An 11171-nucleotide genomic window follows, 5' to 3' on the forward strand; every position below is an offset into this window, starting at 1 on the left:
ATGCGTCTGATTAGCACGTCTAATAGAGCATCTAATAGAGCATCTAACAGAGCATCTAACAAAGCATTTAACAGAGTGTCTAACAGAGCATCTAACAGAGCGTCTATAGACGCGTCTGTCTGTGTCTGCAAATAGGCTAGATGTGCGTTTAGATGCGCCAGTAGACGTGCTTTTAGACGCGCTCTGAGACGCGCCTATAGACGCACTTCGACAGACGCGATTTCTAAAAAGTAGAAAAGGACATTGCACCCGACACACAAACGTGACACTGATACCCAGATCATGCGCTTCTTGGATACGAGAAAGTACAAATCTAAAGAGAGCAAACTTCCAAACAAGATCAACTGCAAAAGGACTTACCTGGATAGAGGTATGGAAGGTTCTTCTTCTTTTTCAAAGTTGCTTCTCCTCCTTGTTCGTCCTCCTCTCCTTTAAGCTTAGAAGTAAGTGTGGGTGCCTTCCTCTTAAGTGTAAGCTTGGAAGTAAGTATGGGAGCCTTCCTCTTAAGCATCAAAACTATGGATCTGCTAATAAGGAAGGAAGCAAGCCGCACGAAGTATAAGTAATGTGAAGAAAAGCAAAGCGAGCACGCTAAAAGTAGGTTTAAAAGCTGCGTCTATAATCACGTCTAATGGCGCGTCTATAGGTGCATCTAAATACACAGAGTAGATGCGCGTTTAGACGCGATTGTAGACGCGCTTTTAGATGCCTTTAGATGCGCCATAGAGTTTAAATTAAACATTTGAAGAAGAGCAAATTTGGTGGGTTGTTTGTTTGTAGGATGTCTTCATCTTCAACAAGTAGCTCCAGTGAGGATGAATCCCTCTGTATCCACCATCGCGAAATGTGGTTGGAGCAAAAAATCAAATGTCTATGTGATTGATGTCAAGGAAACATGTATCGTGCATGCAGGATTACACTCAATCATATCTCAAAGTATGGAGAATGGGATGTGACCGTAAACAGGGTAAGCGTTTGTAAGTTAAGGTTGATTGAGATACATATGGGTGTTCATATGTTTGAGTTATGATCCCGTTTTAATTTGATACAGGATGCAGTGCCATACCCGCATATGTTGCCCTATGCTCGCCGTGAGGAGGCAAAGCATCGGTGATATGAGGTGGGATCTTCAGGAGGGACCGTTACGGATGCATGGAGTAATGGTGATAGTAGCCCTCTGCCATTACCTCATGAAGCCGTGGAGGAGGAGGTGTTTGATGATATGGTGCGGGATTTATATGTCCATCAAGGGAGGGATGATAGCATGGAGCAGGATGATCTTTGTACTGCAGCATCGACTCCACTGTTTGAGGGGTGCACATTCTCTATTCTACGTGCCTCCCTTGAGTTACTAAACTTGCTAACCGTCTATGGATGGAGCAATGCAAGTTTGAATGCATTACTCAAGTAAGCTTTAAAGTCTATTTTGCAAACATGGTGAATTATGCTAGTGGGTCAATTACTCGAATGCTTTTCCTCATTTATGGTCTTCACGTGCAGGCTATTGTGTAAAATGCTTCCAAGGGAGAATAAACTACCGACCTCAAGAGATATGGCAAGGCAACATGTGACCTCTCTTGGAGGATTAGATTACAAGCGCATCCACGCATGTGTCAACGATTGCGTTTTGTTTTGTGGACTACATAAGGATGCAAGAGAGTGTCCTACTTGTGGAGAGGTAAGATATCGAGCAGATCTCAAAACCTTGGACATGCCTCGTAAGGTATTGCGACATTTTCCCATAATCCCTCACATCCAACATATGTTCAAGTGTAAATCTATTGCAGAGCTCATGTCATGGCATTCCTCCCATTGATCAACCGATGGCAAGTGGAGAACTCCCGTGGACTCTCCTGCATGGAAGCATATTGAAGACACATGGCCAAGCTTCAAGGAAGAACCTAGGAGCTTGAGACTTGGCTTGGGTATGGACAGTGTGAACCCATTTGGTCTCAAAAGCATGTCTTACAGTGTATGGCCAATGGTATTGGTAAGTTACAATCTTCCACCCTCTATGGCTATTAAGAAAGGACATGTTATGCTGTCCCTTCTAATTCCAGAGAAACATAAAGTCAAAAACCCTGATGTTTATTTGGAGCCTTTGATTGACGAGCTAGAGATACTTTGGAGAGGTATCGAGGTGCATGATGTGAGCAGGCCTCCCTCGTCACGAGACTTCAACTGCAAAGCAGTCTTGATGTGGATGATGCATGACTTCCCAGGCTATGGCGAGTGTTCAGGTAAGCATTGCACTTCTAATTATGAATAGGCAAAGGATGTGGCATCCTAAACCCACCTTCAACTCTTAATTGCGTCGATTGTTTAGGTCTCACTACATCGAGTTATCATGCATGTCCTGTTTGTGGTCCTTCGCTAGTTGCCTCACCGGTAGATGCATTGAATAAGGTCATCTATGAGAATCACCATTGATTTCTCCCACTTGATCATCCTAGATATGTTGCCCCTTGGAATGAAGTCCTCCCACAATCACTCACCGCAGGAGATTGGATGAGAATTTGGGATGGTTCCATGACTCCTCCACCACTTGGCATGAGCCGGTAAGGGTTTGTAACTATTGTGTGCTATATTGGCTGGAAATAAAGATTACCCGCTAACACTTTATTTTGTTTAGATACTCCATCTTTTATCGTTTACCATATTGGTCCCACCTCAAGATCAATCACATGCTTGATTCCATGCATATCTTCAAGAATGTGGCAGTAGCCATTTGGGAGCATTTGAATGGGACAGAGATGGGACACGAGATTCCGCAGGCATAAGGGAGGATCTACGTACCACAGGGAGGATGCGTGAAGCTTGGCCACAAGAGAGACCAAATGGGCGTGTTTTTTTACCTCATGCACCGTGGATGTTATCAAAGCTAGAGATGGCGATGGTGAAGCGTGCTATTACTACAATTCGTACTCCCACTGGATGCATGAGGTGTTTGAAGGGAGCCTTTACAAAGAGCAAGAAAAGAGGTGTAGAGTAATTATATGGCTTGAAATCTCATGATTGGTACAAGATGCTCCAAGTAAGTATTTTGTGTGCATAAAATCTTTTTCCTTTCAAATTTGTGAGTAAAAATTTATAAGCAACTAATCAACCACCTCCTCGTGGGTTCAGTTCATACTACCTACTAGCATTTCACGTAGTGCATCGAAGGACGTGAAAGATTGTATTTACAAGATGGACGAGCTTGTGAGGTACTTTATATGATACAAAATATGATGCGTATCAATGCTCCATGCAAGTTTGAATGCATATTGCTAATATGCTGTACTTTTTTATTTCTAGGTATGTGAGCTCAAAGGAAATAGATCCCACCACACTTGAGAATGCTCGAGTTATGTCAGTGGAGGCGGTTTGTTTAGTGGAGGAGACATTTCCACGTTCTATTCTCACAAGCTAACTACATCTTATAGTGCATTTGGTGGATGAGATTTCTATATGCAGTACTATACATGCACGATGGTTGTTCTTCCTCGAGCGCTTCATGAAGACCTTGAAGGCTTCGTGAGACAAAATGCAAGACCCGAAGGTAGCATGGCCGAGGGTTGGTTGGTACAAGAGTCACTTGTATATATTTCTGAGTTTCTTGGTGATGTGGATAGCTCTCTCCCACGACTATGGAGAGATGATGAAGACCTAAGGATGACCTCTATTATGCCTCAAGGGAAAGGACGCAACAAAGTAATAGACACGGAGTTGCATAATAGTATCAACCTCTTTTCCATAATAGTATCAACCTCTTTTGCATGCTTAATAGTGATGTGATGAAAAGATGGGTGACAAGATATGAGGATGCAAAGGCAAGAAGACAAGAAGAAAGGGTCCTCTTTCGTACACACCATGGATCTCCTGTGCCATACCCTCAGTATCTAAGAGCACTTCCAAAGGATATTCATGTGGATTGGCTATTTGATGAAATGGAGAAAGCAGAGAAAGACGAGGGGATGCATATCACAATGGAAGAATGGGAGTATGCGAGGGGATGCATGAGCAAGGTTGGTATATAGAATGTTATGCATAAGTTAGGAGCTTTCAATAATTTAGATTGCTTATTTAATTTATTTTTTCTTGGTGTAGTGCACTATGTTCAATGCTATATGGTGTGAGGGCAAGCATTTTCGAACACAACGGATTGATGATAAGAGAAACACACAAGATTGCAGCGTCATTGCTAGCTTTGAGGGAGCCAATGGAGCCATGGATGATTATTGTGGCATAATCCAATGTATTATTAAGCTTGACTTTCGACGCTTCTTTGTGTATGTTTTGGATGTAAAGTGGTTTAAGGACGTGGTGGAAAGAGGCCCTAATGCAACAATCAAATGCCATGCAAGTGGCTTTGTAACTATTGACTCCACAAAGTTTTCGCAAAGTAGGAAGGACACACTAGTACTACCGCAATAATGTGAACAGGTACTGTGCACACATATAAAAATACTCGCTTTTAAATATTTGATGCAAGAAAAATAACATGATTGTATTTGTATTTGAATTAGGTTGTCTATCAACCAATGGTGGATAATACCCGATGGTGGCATGTCATACCTATTATGCCACGTTCCAAAGTGATGTATAGTACATCTACTAATATGGAGCGTATGGAGGATGATCATGGCCATGGACGTGATGATGACCGTGATACGAGAGAGGAGGATGATCATGAGATAGGAGATACAGATATTGAGGCCATTACCAGTGAGGACGAGCCTACCATTGGTGATGCTGATTTTGATGAGCACATGAGTAGCACAAGTAGTAGTGGGTTGAGAGTGGGTTGAATGTATTTGTAGATCGAAACACTTGTTTGGATTTTGAAGTATAGTTTGGCAAGGGTTGATCTCATTGAGGATGAGATTGAACCGTAGCCCATCATTGATATTAGCAAAACTATTTTACATATTGTCTCATTCTCCTCACCTCACTTAATTCTTGTATATGTGGGCTTTGTAAAAAAGCATTTATGTTTTTATTAAAATTATGTGCTTTGGTAATCATGGGCAATGTTTGGAAAGCAATGATGTACACCAAAATCTCACTTTCTGTATTCTCTGGTTTGCGTCTATAAACGCATCTAAATATGCGTCTGATTCTCAGTGTAAACGTGCATATAAACGCGCTAATACACGCGCCAATAGATGCGTTGATAAACGCTACATTAGACGGGCCAATATTTTCTCAGTTTAGATGCGCAAATAGATGTGTTAATACATGCGCAAATAGACACACTGATAAACACGATGTTAGACGAGCTCGTATTTTCTCAGTTTAAATGCGCAAATAGACACGTTATTTAAACGTGCAAATAGACGAGTTGTTAGACGCGCCCGTAATTCTTCTACTCAAGCAACGCCTATAGACGTGCCCACTATTTTGCGCATCTACCAAGCATGTCTATAGTTACTTTGTGTTGTTGTGTAACTAAACAAATTTATAACTTTTACTAGGATCATACAATTTTAATTCAATATTATGTACCAAGTGGTCTTAAGAAAAACTTTGGATGTTTTTTTTTGCATAAAATGGCTACTTTTTTGCACAATGCCAAGGTTGAGAAGTACCAAGGTCTCCTTTGCAAAAGATTGCCCATGTTGTATAGCTTTAAGGTAACGGAATGCACACTTACCCAAAGGGTTCATTACTCACCCTTCTTAACTAGAGAGATAGATGTTGCATGCCAACGTCTTGATTGCCTTGGAATTGAAAATTCTTTAAGCATAGAAAGATCTATAAATACAATAAAAAACGGCAAAATTTTAAATGAGTAATAATCACAAAACGAATCATGGTCAGTTGCAACCTGGAACCGATCGAATTTGGTTCTGTCGACCGACCGACAGAAACTGGTGTGCTTGTTCGCGCCTGGCCGTCGAGTCTCGACGTTCGAGGAACAAAACAAATTTATCAGCTCTCACACACGTTCGAGCTTTCTCTTTATTTGATTCCAAGAAAAGCTTCATATCTAGGATTCATCTTCCACTAGCAAGCCGGAAGATCTGCCGGTGGTGGCGGTAACGTCTGCGACGCCCCCACACCATTCAGGGTGATAAATGCCATATTCATCCCCCATGCCTGGTGTATATCGAAATGGCAGTGGACAAACCACACCCCTGCAAACAATCGACGCCTCCCATTGTCAGCTATTTTTGGGCATTTCTCCACATTTGATTCCTAAAACGATCGAGGTTTTTGTACACTTATTCGGAACGCAAAGGTTCCCCTACCTGGGTTGACCGCACGGAAACGAACAGCCGCCCAGCCTCCTGGTGGAACCGAAATTGTGTTCCTTGACAAAGGATTCACCAAATTGAAGCCAGCAGGATCAGTCGTTGAATCATAGGTACCGTTCCCGGTGCCCACAACGTAGAAGCTCTGTCCGTGAAGGTGGATCGGATGTGTTTCGAAAAACAAGGTTGCAGTGTCCTGCCAAACTATTTGAACGCTGGAGTTGAATGGAATTACCCTCACTCTTGTACCCAGCATAGAAAACTTGTCGGTAGGATTCACGGCAGTGTAATTATATTGGAAGAGAGGAACGTCTGGGAAATCTGTTGTATATATGCCGCTAATATTGTTGAAGTAGGCCTGAAACAAGACATCAAAGATGCTCCAGAGTCCAAAGATGAGGGTAACCACCCTGTATCTACGTATAAACAAGAGGTTGCTGGCTGCTCTGGTTGAGCAGCCCATGGGCCCCATGTCATGCATCCAAGGAAAGGGGAGATAGCTTTTTAGATTTTGTTTTTGAAAATTGGGAATATTTTTTGATGGCGCCTTACCTGAATCAACGAGACGTTCGGCGTGACAAAAGTAATGTTGCTTATGGATGATCTGATGAGAGTATCGTTGGGACCTTGACACGTTATTCCCGCGGGGCAAGGTTGCAAGGAATAACCGACAGTGTGCAGAACATCCACGTCAACCGTCGTGGGTACGGGGGAGTAATCATAACCTTCAGAGGAGTTTGTCCCTCTAAGGCTCTGTGTGAAGTTGGCTTGAAATACAGTATCATTGGCTGCGGGAAAGGTAGGCAAACTCAAGTTCGAAGAAGGAGCGGCACCTTTGTAGTTGAGGATAGCCGTCGTAGCTACCACTGGATACGGGACGAGGGTAAAGTTTGGCATGGAATAGACGGAAGCTGCAATGTAGTATTGTCCAACAGAACTGTTGGCCGTCAATAAGACATTTGTAGTTTGCCCGGGAGCAAGAAGGATAACATCAGTTGTAAAAGGTTCTGTATACTCCGCATCAGCCTCTACCACTGTCAAGCTGTGATTTGCCACCGCAAAGAACAAATGGAAGTTCATCGCCGCGTTGATTATCCGCAAGAGCACAGTCTCTCCTTGCGTGACATTATAAACGACTGTCCCTGCACATATAAGCCACAAAGAAAGTTTGGATTAAACACATAAATATAAGCCTAAATAGGAGTGTCCACCGGCACTTCAGCGAAACTCTAGAGAAAGACTTTATCATTACCATTGGATGAACAATTGTACAAGTCACCAGGTTGCCCATTGATAGTAATGCCATCGGAGATGTTGTATCCTGCCTGACCCGAAGAGAGTGCCTGATTAATAATGTCTTCCACGTTTGCATTCCACCACTCACCTGAGGGGTTTTATAGTTAAATCAAATTCGAAGTCAGTGTATTGTCTCCAAAAAAACTTTATCGGCTACAACAGCTTGCTCCTAGCAAAAGATCTTCCTTACCGAGCAGGATGGGAGGCAGATCTTGGTGAGGTTCGGGGAATGGGTAGGGTGTTTTGTTTTTCTTGAGTATGATAAAGGCTCCATAAACTGTGGCCCTTAACCAGCTGAAATGCGCATGCCAGAATAGAGTTCCTCTTTGTCCAATGATTTGGAATCTGTGGACGTAAGATCGGTTTGTCTGAATGGGGCATTGGGTTATGTAGGACGGCCCATCTGCCCAAGCAGAGAGTAGCTGACGGACTCCATGCCTGCAAGGAAAAATGTCCAAAAGTGAGCAGACTGTAACATTAACAAGGAACACGGATCAGAACCTACTCACAAAAATTGCAAGATGCAGGTTACTAAGTTAAAACCCCGTAAAACTCGAGTTTTAGCGTACCAGTGAATGGTTACGTTGTACGATACGAGGTTCGTAACGTTCACAATGACTCTGTCTCCTTCCCTCACGTAATTTGTCGGACCGGGGAACTCTCCATTTACTGATACAAGGGATTTTGTGTGGCAGAGGCGGGTAACATTCGTATATTGTATCTGTGAACAAGGGAAGAACAGACCGGACGATTAATAGTGAACCATGACGAACACAGCTACAACAATGCGCACTTTGCGACTACTACGTGAGCTTTTGGCTTATTAGCTGACCGTAAAGTTGAAGTAGCGATCCTTGGCAGACGTCAGACCAAAGAGGACGAAAGAGAAGAGCAGGAAAAACAGGATCTGCGAGGACAGGAAATTGAGACGGGGGAGAAGAACCATGGTCAAAAGTACAGACGGAACTATTGGGAGAACAACACTGTAGGATGGGCAAAGGGTGGCTGGCGACCGTCGAGTGGAAACAGCTAGAGGCAGGTACTGCTCTTGTACTAGCTGGAAGACGATATAATATTGAACGACTATATAATATTAGGGTCATAGAACCTTGATTATATTAGGGTTTCAGAACCTTGTCTTGAGGGGGGCTTTGAACTTTGAAGTTTTCTCCCTCGTTGACCCTTCGGGAGGCTCCCCTTGGCAGCTCCAACGTCCCCTCCCTTTTATTATCCACCAGATTCGAACCTCTTTCCCGCAAGCTTGCTCAATCCAATGCAGCTGGTTTGATTCCCACGATTTTCTTTTTCCCCGTCCACGGTCCAAGTCTCACCAAGACGAAGATCAAGTAACATTCACCGTACGTGAACTCCGCAGTCCCTTTTCCGTGAATCATGCACAAGTTCGAAGATCAATTTCTTTACCCTGCTCAATTTTCTCATCATTAGCGGATGGGATTCCCGTCACTCAAGGCTCAATCCATCTTTTTATATGTGCGTATTATAAATTTCGCAAGCCGTGTATCGACTCTCGAACAAAAAACTGCACAGTTCGTTGACGTTGTCTGTGTGGGCTAGTCCCAGTGTCCCACTTTCGTTCTCATGTCAGAGCAAAAGAACGTGACTCTACTTGCGCGTAACGGTGTTGAAAAGCAACGGTGACAGAAACAATAAGTACCGCGAGAGTGGCCATTGAAGGAACGATACTGATGCACGCCGCAGGGCTTTAAATTTCACAATCGGCAATACAAATGCGCGATGCAGCTGGTTTGTTTGCAAAGCCCGGAATTTATAAACTGCAACTACATGAACAGGCCTTTTGTGATACGATGCACGGCCAGTAGACCTCTTTTTAAGTTTTGATCGACCACGTGCAATGCGGGCATTGTCGCATGCTTGTTGAAATGCAAAGGTAAGGGTGTTCTCTAAGCATATGTGTGGCATCACATTGTGACCTTCTAACGAAAGTCATTGTGAGACCATTTTAGCCCAAGTGGCTAAAACCTCCGTCCAAGTGGACACCTAACCTATGTTAACTTATGTGGACACTTTTAGACTGCCATGCCCATATTGTAGGTCTTCATCAACAATGCTTCACCTCCACATACGCCAATTGTGGCTTCCAAGCTGCTATGTGCCTTCAGCCACCACTGCCATTGAGCTCCCAAAGGACACTGAACTTCAACATGGAACCTCTACAGACATGGTCTTTCGATCAGTGCATGACTAACTTGTCGTGCAAGGTGTCGTGCTAGGCCTTATTACCAAGGGATACTACCCTAAGAGTATCATGAGTGATGGGTGTGTGAGTATATATGAGTGACTGTGAGGAGAGCTCATCGTCAAGGTGCTAGGGGAAAAAGAGAGTACAAACCATCCTATCTCAATATATAAGGAAAGGCTTGTCACACTAGATGCCTCCCCTGTGGAAAAAATTGGAGCATCTAACAACCAAATGATATATACAATCACATTGTTGTCGATTAGCTCATGTGTCACATCACGCTTTGACCTTCTTACACCTTTTCATGCAAGTCATTATGAGACCATCAGATCTTAATGTATTAAGGAAAGGCTTGTCACACTAGATGCCTGCCTCATGGAAAACATTAGAGCATCTAACAACCATATGATATATACTTAGGAAGCATCATCTATTGACTTTTGAATTATCAAGAGTAAGACATAGGTGCAAAAATGGACTCTAGTAGTTAGTTCTTGGAAGATTCTAGAACATGTGGCCAAGATGCATAGGTGTGCTAATGACATCGACATTTGACACAATAGGCATCAACTTTTGTAACATACAATTTTACTCTCATGTGCGTACCAATCTATCTGTAAGTCAATTCTCACCTTTTCAACTATGGGTGATTCAACCCTGACCATATTGTAAAGTTTATGCATTCTCAAAGGTCATGTAAAGTGGTGCTTTTCTAGAATAACATCCAAATGCATATCAAAACTAGTCTTTTGATTTATGCACATTTAGGAAAGATGAGGCATTTAGATTGCATGCAGCCACCCATATGAGGAATATTTTGGAATAGCTAAATGAACATGAACAACTAGGGTGATGTCAAGTGGGTTTAACCTTTTGGCTGTGGTTTGATTAATAAGATGAGGTTATTGGTTATTCAATGGATACTCAATTATTACAAAGTGTTATTTCTTAAAGTGGAGCCATTATTAGTTTAAATGAAGATTTACAGTAGTGATAATTATTGCTTCACATCACATATGGTCTCATAATGGTATTGGCACTGATTCTCTAATCTTATTCTCATGAGTATAATCGAGGTAGTGGCTTCTAAGTGGAAGCACTAGTCACAATAATATTAAAGAATTATTATATTTACCACATGTTTACATTCAAAAATTGGCTATAATGTTTAAAATACACTTTCAATTTCGCATGCCTAGCTTACAACACCCAAAATCATAGTGCACAACTAGCTTATATAGATGTATAAAGCCTCCAATTATTTTTCTTTCTTATGGTTTGTAGTAATTTATAATGTTCCCTTAACTAATTTGGAACATTTTGAGCACTCTCTCTCTCTCTCTCTCTCTCTCTCTCTCTCTCTCTCTCTCATGTGTGTGTGTGCATGCGTGCATGCGCATGCATGCCCTAAGCATAAC

At 42.5% G+C, this 11171-nt stretch overlaps 1 protein-coding gene across 1 annotated transcript; it reads right to left on the reverse strand.

Moving 5' to 3' along the window:
- Positions 1-5988: 5988 nt before the first annotated feature.
- On the reverse strand, positions 5989-8481 carry LOC147891707 (laccase-4-like). The gene is made up of 7 exons (XM_087388186.1): positions 8365-8481; positions 8102-8253; positions 7723-7970; positions 7489-7620; positions 6789-7378; positions 6234-6594; positions 5989-6119 (listed from the first exon to the last, which is right to left on the reverse strand). Exons 1-7 carry the CDS (start codon positions 8476-8478, stop codon positions 5989-5991), a joined length of 1728 nt encoding a protein of 575 aa, XP_087244312.1. The 5' UTR covers positions 8479-8481.
- Positions 8482-11171: the final 2690 nt, after the last annotated feature.

Source organism: Dipteris shenzhenensis, chromosome 17 (assembly GCF_047967505.1).
Source record: "Dipteris shenzhenensis isolate YYH24624 ecotype China chromosome 17, Dip_SZ_1.0, whole genome shotgun sequence".
NCBI classification, from domain to species: Eukaryota; Viridiplantae; Streptophyta; class Polypodiopsida; order Gleicheniales; family Dipteridaceae; genus Dipteris; species Dipteris shenzhenensis.

Bases quoted from the DNA above. Each gene is read 5' to 3' on its own strand.
- LOC147891707 (XM_087388186.1), bottom strand. From the start codon at position 8,478: ATGGTTCTTCTCCCCCGTCTCAATTTCCTGTCCTCGCAGATCCTGTTT. The intron at 7,621-7,722 runs GTAAGGAAGATC...AAAACCCCTCAG, and splicing joins TCTGCCTCCCATCCTGCTCG to GTGAGTGGTGGAATGCAAAC. The intron at 6,120-6,233 runs GTAGGGGAACCT...GATTGTTTGCAG, and splicing joins TTTCCGTGCGGTCAACCCAG to GGGTGTGGTTTGTCCACTGC.